This window comes from Lissotriton vulgaris, chromosome 7 (genome assembly GCF_964263255.1).
Source record: "Lissotriton vulgaris chromosome 7, aLisVul1.2, whole genome shotgun sequence".
Classification (NCBI taxonomy): domain Eukaryota; kingdom Metazoa; phylum Chordata; class Amphibia; order Caudata; family Salamandridae; genus Lissotriton; species Lissotriton vulgaris.
The window spans coordinates 197,302,417-197,327,894 of record NC_141695.1 but is presented as its reverse complement, the minus strand read 5'-3'; the positions used below and the strand labels follow the sequence as shown (position 1 = coordinate 197,327,894).

At 44.7% G+C, this 25,478-nt stretch overlaps 1 protein-coding gene across 1 annotated transcript in view; it reads left to right on the top strand.

The window, feature by feature from the left end:
• The window catches only part of LOC147701180 (myosin light chain kinase family member 4-like), a 303,279-nt gene that overhangs the window by 213,188 nt on the left and 64,613 nt on the right, over window positions 1-25,478 (top strand). The window contains exons 7-8 of the mRNA XM_086929935.1: window positions 11,513-11,639; window positions 13,209-13,316. Of these exons, the coding sequence (XP_086786061.1) occupies window positions 11,513-11,639; window positions 13,209-13,316 (235 nt within the window). The remainder of the gene's footprint in view (window positions 1-11,512; window positions 11,640-13,208; window positions 13,317-25,478) is intronic.

Sequence of the window (25,478 nt, the reverse complement as noted above, 5' to 3'; positions counted from 1 at the left end):
GGTATTTGGAGTGTATGTTGTGTTGAGCGCAGTGTAAATATGTAGCATATAATTATGTGGCACTGAGTGGTATTTGGAGTGTATGTTGCGTTGAGCGCAGTGTAATTATGTGGCGTGTATTTATGTGGCGTGTAATTATGTGGCACTGAGTGGTATTTGGAGTGTATGTGGCGTTGAGCGCAGTGTCATTTTGTAGCATATAATTATTTGGCACTGAGTGGTATTGTGTGGAGTGTATGTTGTATTCAGTAGAGTGTAATTGTGTGGCGTGTAATTATGTGGCACTGAGCGGTATTGTTTGGAGTGTATGTTGCATTAAGTGCAGTGTAATTTTGTAGCATATAATTATGTGGCACTGAGTGGTATTTGGAGTGTGTTGCATTGAGTGCAGTGTAATTATGTAGTGTGTAATTATGTTGCACTGAGTGGTATTTGGAGTGTATGTTGCATTGAGTGCAGTGTAATTATGTGGCACTGAGTGGTATTTGGAGTGTATGTTGCATTGAGTGCAGTGTAATTATGTGGCATGTAATTATGTGGCACTGAGTGGTATTTGGAATGTATGTTGCATTGAGTGCAGTGTAATTATGTGGTGGGTAATTATGTGGCACGGAGTCTTATTTGGAGTGTATGTTGCATTGAGTGCAGTGTAATTATGTGGTGTGTAATTATGTGGCACTGAGTGGTGTTTGGAGTGTATGTTGCATTGAGTGCAGAGTAATTATGGGGTGTGTAACTATGTGGCACTGAGTGGTATTTGGAGCGTATGTTGCATTGAGTGCAGTGTAATTATATGGCGTGTAATTATGTGGCACTGGGTGGTATTTGAGTGTATGTTGCGTTTATCCTTGTCTGAAAAGACGAGATGATACCTCCTGTGTACTACTCTACCTTCACTGGCAGCACCTTGCAGGAAGAGTTACTTCGAAAACAATTGTATTGCCAGCTTAATTCACACTCCACAAATGGGACAGAAATGCTCATAGTGCAATCACAACAGAATGCCCCGTCTTCAATCAATGCTTACAAATTCCTGCAATATTCCGGTGGTAAAAAGGTGCCCTCTTAACTACTATGGCCTGAAACTCTTCCTATGAAAAAGAGAATGAATGAACATGTCAAGTTAAAGGGGGCTTTAAAGACACCTCTATCTGCCATTTAACTCAACTGGGACGCCTACGGATGCCACCAGCTAGAAACGATAGTGCTCTAGCAAATTCCCTTTAAAAAATAATTATTTACCGACAAGATCGAACAGAGGGGGTAAAATGGAAAAAGACATTTTTCTTATTTAAAAAAGCTAGTAGGAGTTGAGCACTAGACCACAAAAAGTTACCAATCACAAGGGTCAAGTGGCATTCATCCCACTTGCTCAAAGTGTTCGTTAATCCACCGATCACCGACTTAGATCTGACCTCGGTTGTAGTTTTCGAATATGAGGTAATGTAGAGTTGCAGAATTGAAACAATAAAACTGTGTACTTTTAAATATATAGCACTATCCAGGGTTTAACGTGGGGAAGTAACGCATTGTCGTTTATGTATCACTTTATGTACTCGACTTTTGTGGTAATATTGGCCTCATTTGTACTCAAAAGAGTAATTTAAATGAACGATTGTCAAACCTTGGTCGAGAGTGCGGCAGGCTCATACCAGAAAGGCTAGGATGGGTTTGTCACAGAGTCAAGCGACTGGTATGCAGTGAGTAACAATATCACCTCCAGAAAACCACAAGGGCTGCCGCAGAAGAGAGTGCGCTTTCCTTACGATGGCGAAAACACGCTGAGTGTTAAAGAGAGTCTGTTTCAATCTGATCAGTGATTCTGAAAGAATTACAGGTCTGAAACAGCCAGTTACATTGTCGGAGGCTTTGAAGAGGCTGCCTTTTGTATGATGAAGCGCTACTTCCCAATAAAGTATGCATGGAATAACTCATATGCCATGGCTTTGAAATAAATCTCTGGTCAATCGTCGTTTTAAATTATGCGAAATGCAGTTCTGGCTAAAATGCGTTCATTTGACAAACCGCGTTTTAAGTAGCAGATAATAATGCAGCTTTTCAAGCGTTACGGCTAAAAATGGAAGTATTGGAAGAAAGTATTTCCTACTGTAATATACAGCCGAAAATGCGAAATTCAGTTTTAGGATTAACTACAACATGTAAAGCGAGCAATAACAATCTTGGTGGACGCAACTCCGTACAGTACGATACGCCCCCCCAAAAAGCAACACTATATTCCTTCGCTGGGGATGGTTTCAGTGATACGTTTTCAAGTGAAACCAGCCATGAATAATTAGGGGAGGAGAAGCCGCCACCACATCAAAGGGAGAAGCCCTTTGATGTGGTGGCGGCCTACGTTGGCGAAAACACGCTGAGTGTTAAAGAGAGTCTGTTTCAATCTGATCAGTGATTCTGAAAGAATTACAGGTCTGAAACAGCCAGTTACATTGTCGGAGGCTTTGAAGAGGCTGCCTTTTGTATGATGAAGCGCTACTTCACAATAAAGTATGCATGGAATAACTCATATGCCATGGCTTCGAAATAAATCTCTGGTCAATCGTCGTTTTAAATTATGCGAAATGCACTTCTGGCTAAAATGCGTTCATTTGACAAACCGCGTTTTAAGTAGCAGATAATAATGCAGCTTTTCAAGCGTTACGGCTAAAAATGGAAGCATTGGAAGGAAGTATTTACAGGGGCCGAGGATAGACAGACAGGAGTGACAGCGAAAACACGCTGAGTGTTAAAGAGAGTCTGTTTCAATTTGATCAGTGATTCTGAAAGAATTACAGGTCTGAAACAGTCAGTTACATTGTCGGAGGCTTTGAAGAGGCTGCCTTTTGTATGATGAAGCGCTACTTCACAATAAAGTATGCATGGAATAACTCATATGCCATGGCTTCGAAATAAATCTCTGGTCAATCGTCGTTTTAAATTATGCGAAATGCAGTTCTGGCTAAAATGCGTTCATTTGACAAACCGCGTTTTAAGTAACAGATCATAATGCAGCTTTTCAAGCGTTACGGCTAAAAATGGAAGTATCGGAAGGAAGTATTTACAGGGACCGAGGATAGACAGACAGGAGTGACAGATACAGTGGGGGAGAGATAAAAGAGCGGCCGGGAAACTGAAAGTACGGCCGGCCCGCCAACCATGATTAATTCTCGCTCAGCTCAATGCGCTTGCGCGCATTGATAGGTCGCGAGACCTAAAAAGGCAAAATAAAAAAAAAACCCTCTAAACCCCCACCCTGCACCCCTGCCGATGGCTATAACCTAACCCCACTAGCAGTGTGCCTGTCGCCCCATTAACCTAAACCCTAAAGGAAGGAAAAAGAAGAATGGAGGAGGGCATAGACATACGATGTTCCCGACCCCTTAGTCCCCCCGCCTAACACAGACCCCCCCCTGTCGCAAAGGACGGATGTAGAGCTACTCTTACAAAGGACCACAGGGGGTACCGTGATACACCGCCCAGCCTCTTTAATCAAACAGTTGCAGTTCAAGCGTCAATAACAGTAGTTCCAAGTCGTCCCGATGCAATGGACTTAACCCTGACCCTTCCGAACCAGCACACAAACCCTCCCCAGCGAGACCCATGAGCACACATACAAGTCATAAATGAGAAGGAAGCCATCGAAAGTCAATCCATTACCACTTGTAGCTGGTAACTCTATGCAAAGTTCAAGCACTGAAAGTTTCCTTCCCCTCGCTGCACTGTCACGATGATTCCCGCCCAGGGATCGTAGAATCTCCAAAGGAGGGAGAGACCACCACACAATGAGGGGAGTGTCTATAGCACAGGTCTCGGGGGTGGGGGGGAATGCCACACAATACTTCCAAAGTCAATGGTGATGTAAGGTACAGTGACACACTCACGGCCTCGGGGACACAATCTTCCAGATCGCCATCCGTTGGTTCGGATATTCGCTTCCATACCCGTTCCCTCACGGGGTCCTCGCACACAGTCAAAATGGGCGCTGCTTGAATGGCTGTAGATTGCAGATTAAACCGTAGGGCAGGGTCCGGTACCTCGAGCAGAATCCCAGTTAGGCAAGCATCCATTTTAGTCAAGGACACATCCATTTGCGAGTGAAACGCCCAAAGTTCTGACAGTATTGACCTTAACGTTAGCCCAGATGTCGTTCGATCCATATTATCAAGTTCGGTACCAGTCACGATCAGCTCCTCGGGTGATACTGGCATTTTCGGGGGGAACGAATAGGATCACAAGAGGGCAAGCGTAGACGGTGACCCGTCGTTATCCACAGCCGCGGTAACCCGGCGGAACACCGCAGGCCGGGGTCCCGACCCGCCGAGCCCCGGCAGGAATCTATGTCGGGTCCGCGGGACGGGGATCCCCACCCCAAGTCAGCAAGTAGGTCACCTCTCTCTCGATGCTGGAAAAGGAAAACAATCGCCACCAAATTCGGGCATAAATGAAGTCTCCACTGCGATTGACCGGACCCTGTCAAGGTCCCCAGCTGATGTTGTTGCACTGCAGCCCGGCCTTGCAGATACTCGAGGCCCCGGCTTCACCGCTGGCACAGGCCACGATCTTCAACTTGGTGTAACTTCTTTAAATCAGCCGATAAAAACGTTGGGATTTCGCCATCGGAGTGAGGAACACTTCATACAGGCAGGGGCTGGGCGTAAGGTCAGGATATTGTGCAGGATCTTGCGGCGGAATACGGAGATCGGCGGAGCCGGGAACCTAAGCACCCATCTTGTTTGCCGTCGTAGCTCCTCCTCATGCCTTAGGTCTTGAATCTTTTCCTGACACAATTCACACAAACCTGTATAATTACAGTTTTGAGTGTTAACCTCCCCAACCCAAGTGGCAATATTTCCTGCCTTAAACCATGATCTAAACTCAGAGAGAAGTACTTCTCTGGGTGTATATCATCTAGATTAGCCACCGATGATTTATATAGCTTTAAATTCGTGCAATAATGAATGTCACAAAAGTGATTTAATCTTGGAATAGATTTATTTTTAAAGAGTTTAATTTGTGCAGGAGTCCCAGCATTTAAGTATTCAATTTTAGGTTCTAATTTATTTAAAACCAGTTTTAAATTTTCATAAAAGTGCAATTACTCTTTAATGTTACAAGATATTCGTGCCTTACTCTAAGGGTACCTTTTGTGCATGAAATAGGCCATAGGCCCAGCACGCTATATTTGACATTGCAATAGCGAATGACTATAAATTCAAATTCTAATCCTAGTGCCTGCACTGGGACAGCTTTTCAAATTGTGGCCAATTTTGGGGGGATCTTTCCTTCATATTGATTTAAAAATTACCATTGCCTGGTAGCTGTGTACTCAAGTGTGCATGTGAGAGTCAGATGAACATTTACTTTGTATATTTCTAATGAATATTTAAAATATCTTTTCCCTGAAGATTTATAAAACTGATTTATGACACCTGCATGCCCCAAGGCCTTATTCCCTAAATGCATGAAGTGAGGTTTATTATGAAGACTGAGAGAAAACTTTTCCTAAATATGTGTTCAATGTTATCATTTCTAGCTGTCTTTCCCCTATATATCAATTAAAAGAACAACGGTGTTGTATTCCTTTAAAAGCCATTACTTTAGTCTTAGAAATGGATTGTTTTGTTGAAATAAATGTCTGCGTACTCTTTTTAAGACTTTCAAATTATGTTGTAGACCTAACGGTGTGAGATTATATATAAACACATCACATGCTTACATTAAAACATGTAAACTGTAAAATGCAACACATGGAGGAAAGTTCCTAATATTTACAAATTGAGCCTTGAGATCATGCAGTTATAAAGGAAAATGAAGAGGGGCTATCTGTCACCCCTGTTGTAGGCCATTCTTTATATTTTTAGTGTCAGACCTTTTCTTCCTTCCAGTGGCTCTCTGCGCCATGTAGAGAAGTCTTAATCAATTTGGGGGAATGCCCAGTGTAATCCGATTCCTCCAAAGGGTTGGCCTGTGTACTTTATCAAATGCCGTCAAAGTTGGTGAAGGCACTGTAAAGGATTTGTGATTCCAATACCACATAGTTGTCTATTAGGTTCTAAACAGTTGAAATGTTGTCCATCACAGAGAGGTTGGGTCTATAGCCAGCCTGTTGTCGTGGAATAATTCCTTTAGAAAGTGCCTAATCCTGCTGGTATTCTAACACAGCAAAGGTCTTTCCAGATGCAGTCTGGCGATAATTGGCTGTAGATGTAAGAGAACCTTTCTTAAGACGAGCTATTCTAATTCTCCCTTTCCTTTGACCTGTTTCATAGCAATATTCAAAGAGTATTGTTACAAATTATCGCCATTCCTCAGAATTCTTTTTAAGGACTTTTATGTGAAATTGATCTGGCCCCATTGCTGCAAAGGATCTTGCCCATCTTATGTATGCTACTATTTGTTTACTTGTAGGGGGCATTGTAACTTCAGCTGAGTTCGCTGGAATATTTAATAGCCATTCTTTTGGCTATGAAGTTGAATCCTCCTTATATAGCTTGGGTATATATTCATTACATGACACTGGCTGAGATTTTTTTAGCCCCACTGTGGGACGGTGTGAGTCTCCAGAATCACCTTAAGTTTTTATTTCGTGCTGCCTGCTGGAGGTCAATCTAATTCTTATCATTTGCCTTACTTTTCAAGTTTTTTTAAACGCTTTATTTAAAAACGTTGTCACATAACAGAGATAAATAACAAGGGTGACCTATTCGCCATCAGTTACCCATAACATTCCTTGTGCATTCAGGTTAGAGCGCTGAACAGTAGGTCGTGTTTCCCCTGCGCACCTTCTAAAGTCCACTGTTTTCTCAATAGGGGACATCAGCAACACCCCATCCATGGTGGTATTTAGGTCAAAGTTACAGTTACCCGGACACCACATTCCAGTAGACACCTCCCTCCCATTTATTGCTATGCCACGACTTCAGGCGTGGGACCCGGGCTCCTGCCAGCACCATATATGTGGAGTTCTTCTCACTCTGGAGATGCCCCCTTGGAATCCAGAGAGGGGGGCTGAGCAGGGGTACCATCCCCCAGTGCCGCTACAGCTGGCGTCACTCCCTCTGTCACTTACACATCTTGTAGCATGCTTTCCCACTCCTGACAGCCATTCCAGTCGCTCGTCCATGTGAACTTCTGTCATGCATCTCAATTCCATCTAGATCCATTCCTCTAGGATTCTAACCCACGCCTGACTGGTGGGCCCATTTCCACAGAGCCAACAGCAGTTCCCATAGCAGGAGTGGCACGGAGAGCTCCAACTGTCATAAATAAACAAGGGCGTCATCGGTGTAGAGAGACCACGTGGTCCACCGTCCCCACCTGTATGGCCCATCTCACCAGCTCAGCCCAGTGGACAGGGGTTCCATCGATAGGGAGAACAGTAACAGAGAGCGTGGACAACCATGCCTCATCAACCTCTCTACGCACCAAGCATCAGATATATACCCGCTCGCGACTTAACCCTCGCTGAAGGATCAGTGTAAAGCAAGGAGACCCATTTAATGAACCCGCGTCCGAACACCATGCATCGCAACACCTACCACAGAAGTCCCAGTCCAGGGGGTCAAATGCCTGCTCAACATCCAGTGCAATCAACGCTCCTTCTACTACAAGCTCTGTACTGAGTGCATGACATTAGTCAGTCTGGCTATGTTCATGATGGTGCTACGTTGTGGAATAAATCCACACTGATCCTTTTGAATCGGAACTTACCTCTTTCCGGTGGTTAGCCAGGGCCTTCGCCAGCACTTTAACGTCTGTGTTGATCATGGACAAAGGGAGATATGAAGTCAGCTGTTACAGGCTACGCCCCATTTTGTGCAACATGACAACCATTGCCTCCTGCCTTGACCGCTATAAGCTACCTGTTCATCGGGCCTCCTGAAACATTTCCAGTAGGCGATAGAACAATAAACCTGAGTAAGTCTGGTAAAACTCTGGGGCGCGAGGGGCGTCTGTGCCCAGTGTCATGCAACAGGGCATACCTCAGATGGCTTACACCAGTTAGTTATTAGTAAGATCTGCATACTTGTTTGCAAGCGTCCACGTCTTTCGCCCCCTCCCACTAAGGGTGAGGGTCACAAAGGGCCCTGGTACCCCAGTGCCGTGCATACCGATCTGCACTGTCTGGAATCGTACTTGCAACTCGTCAGTCACACTGCACAATAAACAAGAACTCAACATCAGCCACATTCCCCCCCTTCAGGTAAACAACTGGATACAACAAAAAGCATCTCCCCACACCCATAAACATCTGATGTCTCCATGCCTCCCGCACATTTCTGCAGCCCCCAGCATCCCTGCACACCTTACCAAGTCTGTGTAGTTTCCATGTGTTGATAAATCAGGTGCTACCCCCCCTTTATCACCTTCAACTTTGCCGAGTAGAGAAGCATGTAGCACAGCTGGAGCGCTTGGAATTTTTGTTTGACAGCCAAAAAAACATTTTCTCTAGGCCTGTACCCAGCTGGTATAATCGGGGAATATACGTATTGCTGTTCCTTCAAATCTAGGGTCTCCATTCTTTCTGGGCCATTAAAGTTAAATATTTTGGCAATACCTGTCCTTGCCTAACCAACGCCTGATGTGCTTGTTCAATAACGAAGAAGTTCAATAGCACGTCTTTCACCCTCCAATCAGTAGCCCTTATTCAAGAGACAGTTGCATGTCCAACTTTAAGAAACTACTGAAAACATGGCTTTTTAAGAGCTAAGTCGTCCATGGGGCAGTCATGTGTGAATCTTCAGTGCTGCGTCACTCCTGTTGGAGTAGCTGTGTGCTTCACAAGTACAGGTTATTCATTCATGTCGTCCCCTCCCCCCGCTCCAGAAATCCTACAAAACGTAGATTACAACGCCTGGATCTCCCCTCCGCATCTTCCAGGCGCTCGCCAAGACGTGGGGTTCACTCCGATAATGTGTGTACAGTGTTCTTCAAATCAGTCATATCCTGCTTGAGACCCTGCAATTTTTCATTCAGTTTCTTTGGAGCGCGCAGACACACCTTGGAGGTCCGCACAGAGCAAGTTAACGTTTGTGGTAATGGCGTCTATTTTGTGCTCCAGGGCCTGTTTTGGTCTCTCTGTTGCTGCCAGGATGTGTAAGTCCGAGAGTTCAGCGTCCGAAGGACACATGGGGATCGCCCCGCTCCTCCTCCTGTGCTATGGATCAGTCCTGCTTTCACCAGCATATTGGTGCATGCACAAGTGCGACTCTCGAACTTTCTCTTTTTGTGCACTCGGCACCCAATTTATTTATTTATTTAAATTACCTGCAGGCCTCTGCAAATTCGCCTTTTTAGATTAATAACACAGTCAACAGTGGTGCCTGCCACTCACAGCCCAGATCTGCCCCCAGCCGCCGCGCTTTGGCTTTCAGCACAGAGCCTGCTTTTACAATAACACGGGCGCAGGCAGTCAACAATGGCGCCCGCAGCTCCTGGGGGCACCGCGATTTAAAAATTGAAATTAATTTGAATCCTTTAGAGGTCATATAGTAGCGTTGAAGCTGTTGTATTTTATGTATGAACTGGTAACAACTGCTGGCGTTTAGTCTGGCAGCTCATTCAGTGAATGTATCTGTAGTGCAGCAGCCATGATTTATTGTACAAAACAATTTTTATTATTAACATAAAATAAAGCCCTCCAGCTTATCAGTTGTTTGCCCGCCCTCCTCCATCTGGCTGCTCTCTATGCGTTATCAGGAAACCCACCTCGAACACCAGCTCCTCCTCTCCGGCCTCATCTTTGGAGAGCCAGTGTTCCTCTATCAAAATCTACCATTAATTTACCTTGAATGGTTGTTCAGTGCTCGCGAAGCTACATTTGTATTTATTTGCATGGTAACCTTGCTCAATCACAGCAACATACAACTAGAAGCCCTCGTACATAAAATGTACCCTTGTGCTCTACTACCACTGTACAAGCGATCAGACTCCCCTCCCTCTATCTCTGGGTTGTTATTTGTTTAACTATGTAAATTAATTACAAACATGGAGCTATTCAGCGTAGCGACAGTAAACACAAGGAAACGCACTGCCTCACTAACAAGCAAAGCCCAGAACAGACTTTCTTCTATAGCCAGGCACTGTGGGTTATGCAACTTTTTGTGGCTTTAGCAAGTATGGGATTGCGTTCACTTCTACGACGGGGTCCATTCCTACCTCGTAACACCCACCTTGCACCAAAGAATTCGAAATATGTGATACAGTGCCATTCAGTGCTGCGCTCGCGATGGCTTTTATCTACAAAATAAATGTGCATAAAGTGGTTTGATGTTAGAATACACGTCACTTTGCGTCCCGAAACGGGAGCAGTATGGACTTCTAGTAGTTGCTTACGAGAAGCAAGGCTGGCAGTAACTGCTTCTCTTTTAATGCCAGCCTTTCTTCCGTAAACCAGGATTATAAGTACAAAGTGCGTGCTTCCACACCGCTTGCAGGTTGTCAAAACTCATAAATAAAAGGCATTATCATTTACAATGCCAATAGCTCAAACTCTCGCAAATAACACCTGGCTGCAAGCTAGATCTTGGTCCGCAGAGTGTGGTTTTTGTGTTTTGGTGTTAATCCGTTCAGTAGTTTTTGGGAAATTAAGGGTAAAAAATATTTTCATATCTAGGAGGTTCGAAAGACTCTTGCTCAGAGTGCCAATCTGAAAATAGAGCATTCTTATTGGTTAGGCTAGGGAGCTTTATGAGCAAGTGCTCTGACTGGCTGCCAGAAACATCAGAAAAATGTTGCTGGCAGCCTTTACAGAACTCAGGTACTTAGTCACCTGTCCTGAACCTAAATACAAAAAGTGATATAGGGGGGGCATGATTGGAATACCATGCCCCGCATGCCCCATAGGGGGGACCAAGAAGAACCCCCACCACCCCACCCAAAGGCCAAAATAATCCATAATTTTTGCCGCAATCCTGTAGGACTCCAGGAGGATTGCAAAAAATAATGATATCTGGGACCATATCTTTCAATTATATCATACAAGATGTCATAGAACATGTCATGAGTGATGTAATATGTGAGGTCATAAAGAGTGCATGGCGGGGTGAAATTTGGAGTTAGCTCTGCTAACCATAACTGTTTTTTTTTTTTTTTAGTTCAAAGCGTTAATGTCGTCACTGACATAATCACCTAACTGTAACATTACTTTAATGTTTTTTTTTTCAGTGAATATATATATATATATATATATATATATATCAAGTACATACATACTTTCCTGTTGATATTTCGGTCTTCAGTATTCTGGTCATGATATTGTGACAACTCGATACTGCTTCCAATATATTCTGGACCCCTATTGTAAACCGGCCTAAGAATTTAAAAGTGTCCCAAGAAGTCATTGTGTTTGATGAGCTAGTGAGGCTGGGACATACCATGATATCTGTGATTTCTATACCGGTTATCTGGATGCAGGACTTGCTTTATTTGTGCGAGGGAGCTCGTGCTCCTGAGTACTTGAAGGGCCCTGAATGACCTGAACCATAAATTCCCTTGCACCTCTCTGTTTTTTCAGAACCTTAAATCACAAAAACGTGGTGAAGCTGCTGGGCCCTCCAGAGCGAGGCTTGGACGGATGGACGATTCCACTGGAATTCATTGATGGGTGCATTCTGGAAGAGCTGATATTTCCTGCAGGGAAGGTGATGCATAATACAAGCATTAGTGAGGAACTGCAGTAAAAAGGTGTGAGGTTTAGGAGCAGAAATGCCTGAATATTTTATCTGCCAAAGTCTTTTTGGCAAAACAATGAAAATAAAATCAATTTCTGATTTCTCCTCGTTGAAAGTGAGGCGGCCTCTTGGAAAGTTACTGCGTAGAAAAATGCTTTCTTTTGAGATTGTGTCACCAGGTGTTAACGCATTGTAATTTCTGGTGACATTTGTGCAACACATTAATATTTTACTAGGCGAGAGTGAGCAGACATTATAGTGAAGTGGCAGCTACACAGACATTCAGCCTTAATATACAGTGTGAGCAAAACCGAGTCCCTGTTTCACTGCCAATTAATGCGTTGTTTTCAATGCTTGTTTATCGCTGTCCTGCCATTTTAGTTACCCAGCATACGTAAAGCCCCCCTGCAGCTTAATTGGTGTGTTGCTGCAATCCTGTTAAGGAAGAGGGGCGAGTGTGAGCTGAATAATACAATAGCACATAGTAGTGATACAAGCAACTTTTTTTTGTACATGGCGTTACACGTTTACGCCATGGTAAGTCACTGGGCGCTGCAATCCTTTGGTGCCTAAAATCCTCAAGGTGGGTTGTGACTCACATTGTGACGCGGCTATGTTCTAGCACCACTGTTGCCTCTATGTATGTGCGCTCAGTAAATAAATATTAATCATAATAGTGCAGTAACATTGAACCCGCTCTCAGCCTGTGTGGCACGTAATGTGGTGTCTGTAGGTGGAGATTGGCCCCTTCTCTATTGTTCGTGCGCAGTATCTGTGTTGGAGCTCATAGTAAGGCTGTGATATACTAACAGGTTCACTGGAGTCTGGGTACCCACTTACCAGCAGATTTCTTAGTCAACCACAGAATGCCACTAATATGCCCCCACACGTCGACCTGTCTACGCTCCGCCCCACATACATCACCCTGGGAACCACCAAAAGCAGCAAGACAAGCACTTCTCTATTCATTCAAAACAAGGCACATACTAACTGTACAGTAGGTATTCAAGAGACATAATATGCAACATGTACCTATCATCCACAATTTGCATAGTAGCAGTCAGTTGTGCAGTGGCTGATCACTCGTCAAGAGGCCATCGTTCCCACCATACTCCTCACACGCATTGTCCTTGCCATCTCAGCCACCCTGCCACAGCGACTCAGGGGTTTAATGTGCAGATACAACTGGGCAGAATTGTGGAACTATACCCAGCATAGATGAAAACTCCTTACATGAAGCATCCAGGGTACAGTGTGGAATCACGTGGCACACTTGTGCTTGCTTTTGCTCTACTCTGTTGCCTCAACTTTAGAGAGGATCTCATGAATAGGAAGTGCCACACATCTTGCACCCACCTACCAACCAGTCTTGATGATTGAGAGCTCTCACAAACCTCTAACCTCTACTCATAGAACCTAACCAAGGAGCATCTTCAACTTGTCCATGTGGATGTTCAGACATTCCTTAGGAAGGTTGTCACCCATCTCTAGGAGGGCTTTACTGGTTTGGAATTTAACTTTGTTTAATTCTTTCCAAAGCTGTCAACTGCGGACAAAGACCACATCATCTTTGGAATGTGCGACGGCCTGAGGTACCTTCATTCCAGAAATGTTGTCCATCAGGATTTGAAGCCCAACAACATCATGGTAAGTAAACAAGTTAAGTTGAATGACTAGAGCCGCCAAAGCAATGTATACTTTGACCTGATGTTTAACACATGAGCAACACAAACTTTTCAACTACTTTGAACAGTCGAAACTAGCCTAGTGTTTTTGAATTGCATTCTTCCAAGTCATTAGTGTATAGTAATAGTGTAAATTTAGCAAACCATTTTCCATTCCTTTCTGCATTGCTGTAATGTTATATTGTAGCCTGCGCCTGGGAATGTAACTACGCCTTGTGAGAGTTCACAATGGTACAGGTAGCTCTTTATGGTTTCAGAGAGGTGGATTTGTCTGCACCTGGAGGTTACAATCTAGCAGAGTGTTAGAGGCAGGCATTAGTTTGTACCTTTTTTGTCTGGAATACATGTTATGACAGTGCTGTAAACCATAACTGGAAAGGCTCAGCTGTGGGGCGTCTGGATTGACAGATCTAATCAGAATGGAAATCCCACTCAGATGTCACTTCTTTAGACTTGGACTTGGTCCACTAACTCATGCTCAGGTTTGGAGACTGAACTGAGCTTTATTATCACTGTATGAAGAAGCAGAGATGTGCTCCAGACATTGGGCCCTTCGTGTCTTCATGGGGGATGATCCACACGGAGTGATTCACAACCAACAGTACTGCTGAGTTTTTGGCGCCAGATGAAGTGTGGCCCGGGAAGGGACCATGCCTTTAAAAAGCTTAGCACCCCCTTCGTTTGACTTTGGTAACTGGGTCTAGTTGGAGGAGAAAGTTGTTTTTGTGCCTGAACGTTTCCTGAGGATAACATACAGATTGAAGGGCCAGCTCCCTGAGCAGGATTCCTTGCTGCCCTACTGACAAACCAATTCTTAGTGCTGTGGCCAAGCGCCCAGACCCCGTTGCAACCTCCAGTTGCTTCATAGTCATTTGAGGGCCCAATCAGCAAAGGTAGTCACTTTTTTATCAACCTTAAATTCCTGAAGGTAGACATAGGCCTGAGAGGTCCATGGGCTGCCCTGAATGAATTTAAAAAGGCCACCTCTGTATCGTGTCTGCCCAGCCACTGCTGTGACATACTTTACTAGATCTGTTAGCCATTCAACATATTCTGACTGAGATTGGCGCCAACGTTATAATCCACCGATTAATCTGTTCACACCTTTTGACTGATAGAACATCAGATAAACTTCTTAAGATTGCTTTACTTTACTCTCCCTACCTTTTGTAGTCACAGAATCCATAGGTTAATTTCACCTGACTTTCCCATTTGTAAGATTCCAACCTTAACACCACAGCATCTTAGATTAGCACAAGAACATTGTCAATGAGCAACCATGCAGCTTCGGTGGAACATTTTCAAGTGTTTCTGTTGAACACGATTGGCAGACACCTGCATAGTGTGTTGGCATGCTTTCACCCAATTAGTGTCTGACAATTTTAGTTCCAGATCAAACTCATTGACTTTTAGACCTAATGGGCATTTTAATGAAAATGGCAAACACCCCTGAGATTATCTTGCTACCTACTCTAAAACATTTGTTGGATGCTTCTACCTGAAGGTTCCTCACTTCAGAAATCCTCCAAGGCACCAGAATAGGTCAGGAGACTTGAAATACTTCTCCTCTGCCAGTAGCTGGCAGCATATTTCTGTCTCTACTTTGATACAAAATATCATAATGCCATTTAAATCGCGAATCAGATCCTTTATTTCTGTTCCGTTTGAAGCTGACATGTAGTGCTCTCCTTGGAATTTTAGGTCTCAGTTAGACACCGAAGAGTCAGTTGTCTTCAATATGTGGGCGTTAGCGAGCTCATATTATTAACTTTTGTTTGCTCCTTCGTCGCTCTTGTATCCATTGGTCCACGGCATGCATAGGGCATGCCTCTTCTTGTGTTCAGGTTTGCCCTACAGCATGGACCAAGCAATTCTATCAGGCTCGTGTCCGTCCACTGCTCCTGTTTTAGGAGCTAGTTTGTTCTTTGTTTTTGAGCACTTCATGCAAGTGCTTTCACTTGCTTCCTGCATCCATGTTCATGGACTGACGTGAGGCGGGGGCCTCACGTCAGTCCATGAACATGGCCCACCCCCTTCATGTTTAAGTTACTGACTCCCCTAATTGCTTTTTGTTGCACTTTGTCACTGCCTGCACCTGTACCTTCCTCTGCTGCCGTTCATCCCATCATACCCCTCCGGCATCAATGCTTGTTTTTCCTCTATTCCCAGTGTCCGTTGCATCTTCATGATGCATTCCTAGCAGTGATCCTGCTCAGGTGGCGGTGTTTAGATATTCTTTGTTAGTCATGTCCTCCCCTTTCGGTGGTCTGAGGCACAAGGTGCCTTTGAATCTTTTGACATCTCATCTGCTGGTCGGCCTCTCCAACCTTGTATCTTTAAAGTTGTTCTGTTCTTAAAAACTTTTAATGATGACAATATTCTGACCGATTGTTGATAAACTGTTTTTTATGATGCAATATGTGCTTTTATGATATGTTTTTATCGAATAAAGCTATTCAACAACAACAACCTTGTTGGTCTCGGTTCGACTTCAGCAGCTCTGGTTCTTTTGTCGTAGACCTTGTCTGCCTTGTCTGTTTCTTTTGCTTCCACATTAGTGATGGTGCTGAACTTTTGTCATATTTAACTGTGCCTCCTGGTTCCCCTATTCATTGACACAGGAAGACCGTTCTGATTGATGCTGCCATTCAGTCGGGATTGATGTCGATCATGAGCCCTCGCAAATTGGCTGCAAAGGATCCACGACTCTTGGTATTTTTTTGGCTCTGATAGTAACTTTGAGGTGTTACCCATCACAGTGCCGCATTCTGGTGCTGCTTTTGGGGTGGTATAGCCTTTCTCCTTTTTTCTCTATGAAAGATTTTCTCTTGGATTTCCATTACGTGCTCTCTACTCTGAGTATAAGTTTGCCGTAGGAGCTTATTACGAATTCGGCGGTCCGCCATACATGCAGTCGTGGTCTGACCTCAACGGGCTCAGCTGTCCAACTGCTGAATTACAAGTTGGGAGTATTGCCTTTGAGCTGTCGGCAACACACTTACACATCCGAGATTGGGGTTGGGGGAAGGCAGCCCCCATAGGGCTGTACAGAGGGGCAACACCGCAATCCGTATTACGAGTTTGCTTTTCCATGAGCCGACTGGTGGTCGGACCTCCATTAAAAGGTTGGTGGAAAACACGGATTTGGGTGCATACTCACCCCTTTCCTGTTTTTTCCAGCAGCTTTCGATGTGGATCCCTTGATCCATGTCCCCCTTACACAGCAGCATCTCACCCGGAGGAATATGACCCCGTCTGTGGCAATGCTCAGTTATGTGCTCTTTATACTATATACCCATTGCAGGGCCCCGTGAACCCAATGGGTGTTGCGCGCCTGTCTGTGAGTGACACTTTGTCACAAGCAAAATCACGTGATGAGGGAAACCTAAATATCAGAAAAGACACCCGTTTGAGCAACGAGAAACTCAAGTGACGCCGGCCGTGCTGAAAGTTGACAGGCACCAGTGTGGTCACCGCACGCTGGCGCTGTCTCTGCACTGATTAGGGCTGCCTGGGCCTTCGGTGCTATCCTTTTTTTTTTTTTTTTTTTAATTTTTTAAAAACCTTTATTAAGTTCAGAACACACAGCTATTCAGCCTGACATCCCGGAGGCAAGGCAGCAGGAGGAATAGGAGAGAAATAGTGTCAAACAATTGAGACATAGTCGTCGAAGGTTAATTTTCTATTAAGTGAATACAACAACAAGGCGCCCTCGGGCGCAAAAGTGGCAGTGTGAATAGTGTGACGCTGGGTGTCAGGGATGGGTAGGGAAAGGGCAGGGAAACGTGCAGCAAGGATAGGTTGCAGAATGGGAAGGAGGAGGGAGGGGGAAGGTGACAGGAGAATGCAGTACAGTAGAGCTCAGTTGGCGTCACAGGCTAGGGGGACACATTATCCTGCTGGCTGATTGATTCGGGCGGTAAACACACATCTCCCCTGTACTCATTCCATGCTCCCCAAATTTTAGTCCAAGTTCGAGGTCTCCCTCTGGCCACATAGACTGTCTTCTCCCTGAACATGCACCAGTCCATGTTGGCCTTCCACTGTACCAGCAGGGGGGCCTCGGCCGCACCCCACCTCTGGGCTATGTCCCTCTTAGCTACCATGTTTCCAAGGGTAACCCACCTAGTCTGCGCAACGTTGTGATCGGAAGGCTCCCACACGTTCAGAAGGCATCGACGGGCCTCAGCGTGAGCAGCCACGCCAGTCACCTCCTCCATAACGCGGTGCACTCTTCTCCAGTAGGAGGCGATCACCGGGCAATCCCAAAGAATGTGCAGGAAAGTGGCAAGAGCCCCACAGCCCCTGCGACAGAGACCGTCAGGCGAGAAACCCATGTGCATCAATCGGGGTCCTGTCATATACACCCGGTGCAAGATCTTAAATTGCACGAGGCGAAGACGGGAAGAAATGGCAACCTCCTTAGGGGAGGAAACTGCGCTCTGCCAATCCTCATCGTCCAATTCAAGGCCACCCGCCACCCACTGGTATCTCAAACTAAGGAGGAGGTCCGTGCGTACGTTGATTAATTTTTTATATGAGAGGGAGATTGCGCTGTCCGGCATGTGTCCATCTAGTATCCTGTCTTCCAGTGGGGAACTCTCGGGAATGACGCCGTCCGGCGGAGAGGCCGAGAGCAGCGCGTGTCGCAGTTGAGCGTAGCGAAAAAACTCCGTCGCGCCCAGCTGGTATTCAGTTTGTAACTGGGGGAAGGTCTTAATCGAGCCCTTGAAGAGCATGTCGTCAACCCTGCTGATGCCGATAAGGTCCCACTTATCAAATCCCTTGGTGTGCCATAGTCTACCCAGGATGTCGGATTCAAAGAGGGGAGTGAACCTCGTGAGTCTGCTCTGCCACCCTTGTGCCTTATTAACCGCCCGCCAAGTGCGGACCGCCGTACGGGTGGGGCCCGTCAACCGTCGGTCAAAAGACTTCGAGTATAGGGCCCGGGAGTAGTTACCGTCGCCCATCAGCCATCTATCCATGGCATAGCCGGGGCTCTCCACTGGGCCATAGAAGCCGTGGTTGAGGGCAGCTAGTTGCGAAGACCAATAGTAGCGGCGCACATCTGCGAGGGCGATGCCACCGTCGTACCAGGGGAGTGTGAGTTTGTGAAAGGCAACGCGGGGTCGACCCTCCCAGAGGAGGGTACGGAGTAGGCCCTTCGGTGCTATCTTGATCCTCGGAGGAGATATCTCGGGCCAATTCTTTAGGAATCTATGTGCTGCCCACAGTGGCTCAGGAGATTGTGCCAAGAGGTTTTGTTGCCTGGCAGCCTTGTTAATAACCCCCGTTTCATACCAGGAGTTCTCAGGCCCGCTGTAGTGTTTCGAGTGATTCATGGTATTGAATCATTACGTGTTTTTAGTTTTTTTTTATTGCACATCCATTTAGTGAACCTGTTATGTTAAAGATCACTTGCCACCAAAAGGGTCTCTGTGCTGGGGCAGAGGGGGCCACTACTGTTGTCCTAGTTATTTACACATAAGCTTGTCTGACCAGCCAAGTTTTCTGCGTTTTTATTCTAAATCTCTAGTTATTCACAGAAGATTTTATTTCAATCAAGGGGGAAAGTGGTCCGAGTGAAGGAAGAAGACAGAACACCTGACTCCCTCAGTCTCTTTTACTTCTAGTAACAGGATATGTGGACCTAGATGGGGAGTGCATCACTGTCTGCTGCCCAGCCCCGCGGTGATGGGTCGCGCTGGCGGGCTGCAGGTCACAGGGTCATTCCAATCCAATCTGAACATCGGGCTCTTAGTGTCTCCGTAACGGGACATGCGTTGAGTGAGTTACTGGTGTTATGGTCGCTGCGCGCTGTAGGGCTATTTTAGGTAAATGTAATTGAATCAGTAACTTACGGTTTTGCAGCCTCAGTGTGGCCGCGGCAACTGCTCCAGTGGCAAGCGTCGGCTCGGCCATGATTATGCAGCCTGAAACTTTGTTATCACGAACTGAAGCGTGCAACAGCCAGCCGCAGCAGTAGGAAGTCTGCAATCTTGCCATACTGATCTGGGACACCAGGAGGGGGTTAAAACGCTGTAGTGAGTTCTACTGCCATGGGGGGCGTTCAGAATTTGCCATGAGCCCCGGGGGGGGAGGCTGTGCATCAGCGTTGTTGCTATTTCCTGGTTAGGTAATGCATCGGAGGGTTTATTTATATTTTAATGGTATTTTGCAAGGGCCAGCTCGCCCCTACATGCTGTAGAGAGACAGCCTGACCCGGTCACGACCACACCCCCTGTCATGTTGTCCCGCCTGACCCTGTTCCAGGACAGGACAGGCAAACAGGAAACAGGAATAGGAAGTGACATCCAAGGGGAAATGTAGTCTACTGTAAGCCAGTGCGAGGCTGGCAGGGAATAAAGAAGCATGCAACGACCTTACCTCTGACTCGGTGTGTCTTATTGCAAAGAGCGCTGCGACACCCCCATTCGTGCAGCGTGCGTGCAGCGTGTGTGCGCTGCAGGCAGCAGTTGCAAGCAGGTGAGTTTGCTTGCACTTCATCAAACTGTGCCGTGGCGAGGGCGCGGCGCTGGTGGCTTGTTGCGGCGGCCTTAATAATTTATTTGGGGGCTGGGGACACTGACTGACAAAGTGTCAGACAGTTAGTGTCCCCAAATAAATCATTAAGGCCGCCACAATGGGCCACAAGTGCGTGCTTGCCGCCTCCAAAACAGTGCCGCCTGGGGTGGTCCGCCCCCCTCGGCCCCCCCCTAGCTACGCAGGTGTCAAGGTTGCAGTTTTCTCACGGTCGGGGGCTATCGGCAGTCGGACTGCGAAACTTGTAATCAGGCTTTTAGATTGGTTGTCGAACTTCAGTTTGGAGGATGACGTGTCCTTCAATTCTACCTTGCATAAGGCAGCTTTGGTCTTCCCCTGCATATTTTTGTCAGACAGAACATTCCAAGTATCTGCTCCCCCCTTTCTCTCCCCTTCCCATGCCATCAGGCAGGGCGTCCCTCAATGCTCTGCCCTCAGCCCCATACTTTTCAATCTGTATGTTTAACCCATGGCCACGGTGGCCAGGGATAACGATCTTACCATGGTCTTGTATGCTGATGATACGCAGTTGGTGGCGGCCCTCTCCGACGACCCGTTGCTGGGCGCTACCAAATTCTGGAATGGCCTAGCGGCGGTCGCGGAGTGGATGACCACCAACTGCCTTCAGCTCAACGCCCATAAATCTGAGGTGTTGTTCGTGGGGGGAGATCATGGACTATGGGGCAAGCATTGGTGGCCTAAGACCCCGGGCTGCGCTCCTAACCCTAAGCTGGCAGTAAAAAATCTTGGGGTCTGGCTATATGCCACTCTCAGCTATCAGGAGCATAGCAAAAAATTAGCGGGAACCTGCTTTGGCCTACTTCGAGGATTGAGACTGTAGCAGGGTTTCCGTTCTCCCACAGAACTGTGCATAGAGATCTAGAACCTCAGTGAGTTAGGATGACCCAAAACTCATCTCAGTGTCAGAAATCCCCTTACCTAGCTAGCTACATGTAGTAATCCACTCCAGGATAGTTGATGAAAGAAGATTTATTGCAGCAGAGAAACACAGTACAGCATCTGCTCAGCAGGACAGGTCCAGTAGTTATCCAGTCTGGAATCTAGAACCCTTGACCCATAGTAACAGATTGTAGTGCAAGGTTTGTAAAGCAACAATAGGCAGAACTTACTTAAAGAGATACATACATCATTGCATGTGGAATACAACACATCTTATCCCTAAAAAGAAAAGAAAAGAAGAAAAGAAGAAAAACAGTTCAAAGAAAAAGAAGCGGAAGGAAAAAAGATAAAAGAGAAAGAAGAGAACAGAAGAAGCATGAAGAATTTAGGCGTATGATGGAAAGGGCAAACATTTTTACAAAAGGAAAAAAGCAAACATTTTTGTAGAACAATAAAAATGTGAAAAACATAGAGAACTGAATCAATTTCTAAACCTAAGTGGTACACTGACACTTCTCTTGTTAATTTTGACCCTAGAAGAAACAGAATCATTTTTAACAGGAGGCTTAACATTGTCAAAAGCAGGAGTGTGAAGATTAGAACACTTAACCACTCGTCTGACATTCCAGACTTTGCCATCATTAGTTATAATGCTGTGGGTGTTAACTTTTACAACTTTTCGAATAGGCCCAAACTTGGAAACCCCTTTAATCAAAAACCCAGGTTTGCGTATCCTGACAAGATCTCCCACTACAAAATCAGGAACTCTTACATTGTACTTAGAATCATGATATTCCTTCATCTTCTCCTGATGATGTTTGACTCTCAAAGAAGTGCTTCGCACGTCAGCAGGAGAAGAAATAGCAGAAGAGCTAAACTTCTCTTTCATCCACCATGGACACAACTTTGACACGGGTTCCCTTCCTCTCAATAAACGGAAAGGACTAAGCTCAGTAACTGAGTGACGAGTTATTCTATACAGCCATAACCTTTCTCTGATAATTTTTTTCCACACATTGGGAGTCTTCCTTGCCCATTCAACAGCATCTTTCAAGACGCGATTAAACCTTTCTACCTGTCCATTACCTTGTGGTTCGTAAAGAGGTGTAGTGATATGTTTAATCCCACAAGACTTGAGATAATCCTCTACTTCAGTAGAAATCAATTGTACCCCATTATCGGTAATCAAAACCTCAGGGCTACCTTCTCTTGCAAAAACTTCTCTGAGGAATTCAACAATGACCTGCGAGGAAGCAGAAGACACAAACCTAACTTCAGGCCATTTGGAATGGTAGTCTATTAACACCAATGCAAAACGGGCATCTTGAGGTAGACAATTGAAAGGACCGGAAATATCAAGTGCCAGCTTCCTCCAAGGATTCTCTGGCCAGGAAATAGGTATGAGTGGGGCAGGGTAGGTCTTCAACATTTTATCACTGCTGACACATATAGAGCATTCACGAACCACTCTGTCAATCATCTTATCCATTCCTGGCCACCAAAAACTAGTTCTCACTAATCTCTTCATGGAGGACATACCTAAATGGCACTCATGAGCAAGCCTAATAATTTCCTCTTGCATATCCTCAGGAGGTACACATTTTCCGCTTTTAAAAACCAAATCATTGTCAACTTCTAATTCACTAAGAACTTGATGAAAAGACTTCAATTCAGGAGGTACCATGTTGCTATTAGGCCAACCCTTCAAGATATACTCTTTAAGAGTACCCCAATTCTTGTCACGTGTGACAGCATTATCCCAAACAGATTCTGAAATGGAAGAGAATTCATCTCCTAAAAAATCCCTTAAAGAGGCAACAAACTCAACATCCTCTTGTCCTTTGTCATCTGCAATAGAATTAGATTCACAAGGAAGCCTAGAAAGACAGTCGGCTGTAACATTGCTCCTTCCAGGAAAATACTCTACCTCAAAATTGTACTCTTGTAAGCGAGACATCAGTCTAGCAATCCGTGCTGTGGCGTTCCGACCACCACCAGGGGAAAGTATGGAAACCAGCGGTTTATGGTCCGTTTTCAATAGAAAACGACTACCCCATAGAAAATTCCGAAAATGTTCTACTCCCCAGACACATCCTAAAAGCTCTTTCTCAATGACAGAATACTTCCTTTCTGTTTCACTCAAAGTACGGGAAGCAAACGCCACACACCACTCATCATTCCCACACTTTTGTGATAAAACCCCTCCTAACCCATACTCACTAGCATCAACAGTAACCACACACAGTTTATTGACACAGAACGGTTTCAATGTAGGAGCATTGGCAATATCATGCTTGATGATTTGAAAAGCAGACTCTTGTTTCTCACCCCAGTAAAACTCTACTTTCTGTCTTGTCAACTCTCTCAAGGGTTCCATTTTGGTTGCAAACCCTTTAATGAACTTGCTATAGTATTCACACAAGCCATTGAAAGAGAGTAACTTTTCCTTGTTGTCAGGACATGGTGCTTTAAGAATAGCTTCAACTAAACATTTCTTCGGAACAACACCATTGCCCGTAAGGGTGTGTCCAAGATATTCTACAGACTCACAAAACATTTTGCACTTGTTGTCCTTTAGTGTGAGACCATGCATTCCCAACCTCTTACAGACCTCCATGACATGATCTTTGTGAGACACATTATCAGGAGAGAACACAAGAATGTCGTCTTGAAAACACCTCACAAACTTGTAGAGATCTTTAAAAATATGATGCATAGTGCGTTGGAAAACTGATGCCGCAGAGGCCAAACCAAAGGGCATTCTCTTATACTGAAATAAACCCTCAGGAGTGAGAAAAGCTGTCATCTGCTTGGATTCATCTGCTAACACAATTTGGTGATATGCTGATCGCAAATCAAATGTGGAAAAGACCTTCGCTCCCTCCAACATACATACAACCTCGTTTATGTTAGGAAGGGGATGGCAGTCCACTATAATGTTTGAGTTGAGGGCTCTTAAATCTACACATAGCCTGAGACTTTGATCAGATTTTCGGGCTAAAACGATGGGCGAAACCCATTCGGAGGATTCAACTTCTTCAATAATGTCATCATCAATTAAATTTTTCAAAAGTATTTTAAGATCATCTCTGACATTTATGGGAACATTTCTTAACTTTTGTGTAACAGGAATGGTTCCTTTCTTGAGTCTGATCAAGTGTTGAAAGTTATGTAACTTTCCCAGTTTCTTTGAAAAAACTTTGGGAAACAACTTAATGATCTCATTTATCCATGTCTCAGTACCAGTTATAGCTTTAACAGAGTGAGTTTCTTTTACACAATCATCAATCATAACAATGGGATCTAATTTCCTGGGATTGAGAGTAATACCAAAACTCCATTGATCTCTCCATCCAAGCACATTCACTCCTTTTGTAGCAACGTATATCTTAATAAACCTCATTCGACCTCTAAAAAGCATGTCTGCTCCCAAATATCCTTCCATAGGGATAACAGACTCAAGGAAAGTTCTGGCAATTATGTCAGGAACTTTAAGATCCTCAAGATTGACAATGCCCTCAAACATTTCAGTGAAATACTGCTTGGTGATGATTGTCCAAGGCGATCCTGAGTCAGCCATTAATTTAAGATCTACACCTAAAACATGTACTATACATTCAGGTTGTTTAAGATGAATCAAATCTTGTTCATTATCATCGACAATTGAAACAACTATTCCTCTTTCACAATCATTCTCATTATCTTCCCCAGGAACATCAACCTCTTGCAAAGAATCAGTAACAAAAGAAACTCTATTCTTATTAATATTTCCCGAAGTGGTTCCTGTAGTGGTCTTGCATAAATTACTAAAATGTCCTTGTCTACCACATCTGTTACATTCCTTTCCAATAGCAGGACATTTAGGAAAGGACGCACCATGACTAGGACTACCACATCTGAAACAATGAAAAAATTTGTCATTCTTTTTGTAAGGACGTTGAAAGGAATAACTGGCACGTTGAGTTTTGTTAGAAGATGACGCAGAAGAGGCGGATGACGCAGAAGAGGCGTCAGGTTTGACAGCACATACTTCGGAGGAACTGTCTTTGTCCTTTTTATCCAAACATTTTATCCATTTGTCTGATTGTTCAATAGCTTTAGCTGTAACAATAACATCTTTTAAATCCGGATCTCCCATAATCCATAACTTTTCCTGGATTTTCTTGCTTTTGGTATGGACTATGATTTGATCTCTGATCATCTCATCAGAGATAGGACCAAAATTACAGTTAGTGGATAAATAACGTAAAGCTGTTAAAAAATCATCAAAAGTTTCAGACTCTTCTTGAGCTCTAGTATAAAACTTATAGCGATTCAAAGCCACACTAAAAGTAGGTTTAAATCTAGCTTCAAGACGAGTCATAGCATCATCAAACACATTTCTGTCTCCTCCCCCATCATGTAAAGGAAGTGTTCTGAATACCACTTGACCTTCAGAACCCAAGGAATGTAATAAGATGTTCTTTTTCCTTTCTTGTGAAAATCTCTCCCCATCTATGGCTTTTAAGAATGTCAAAAATTCCTCTTTCCAACGAATCCAAGGAATGGGAGGTTCTCCTTTGTTTTGTAGAAACTTAGGGGGGGGGTCAAACTGCATGTTTGATAAAATGCTTGAGCTAATGAGTATTTGTAAATTCAATTAATTTTGAATGTGCCATGTAAAATAATATTTGTTAAAATC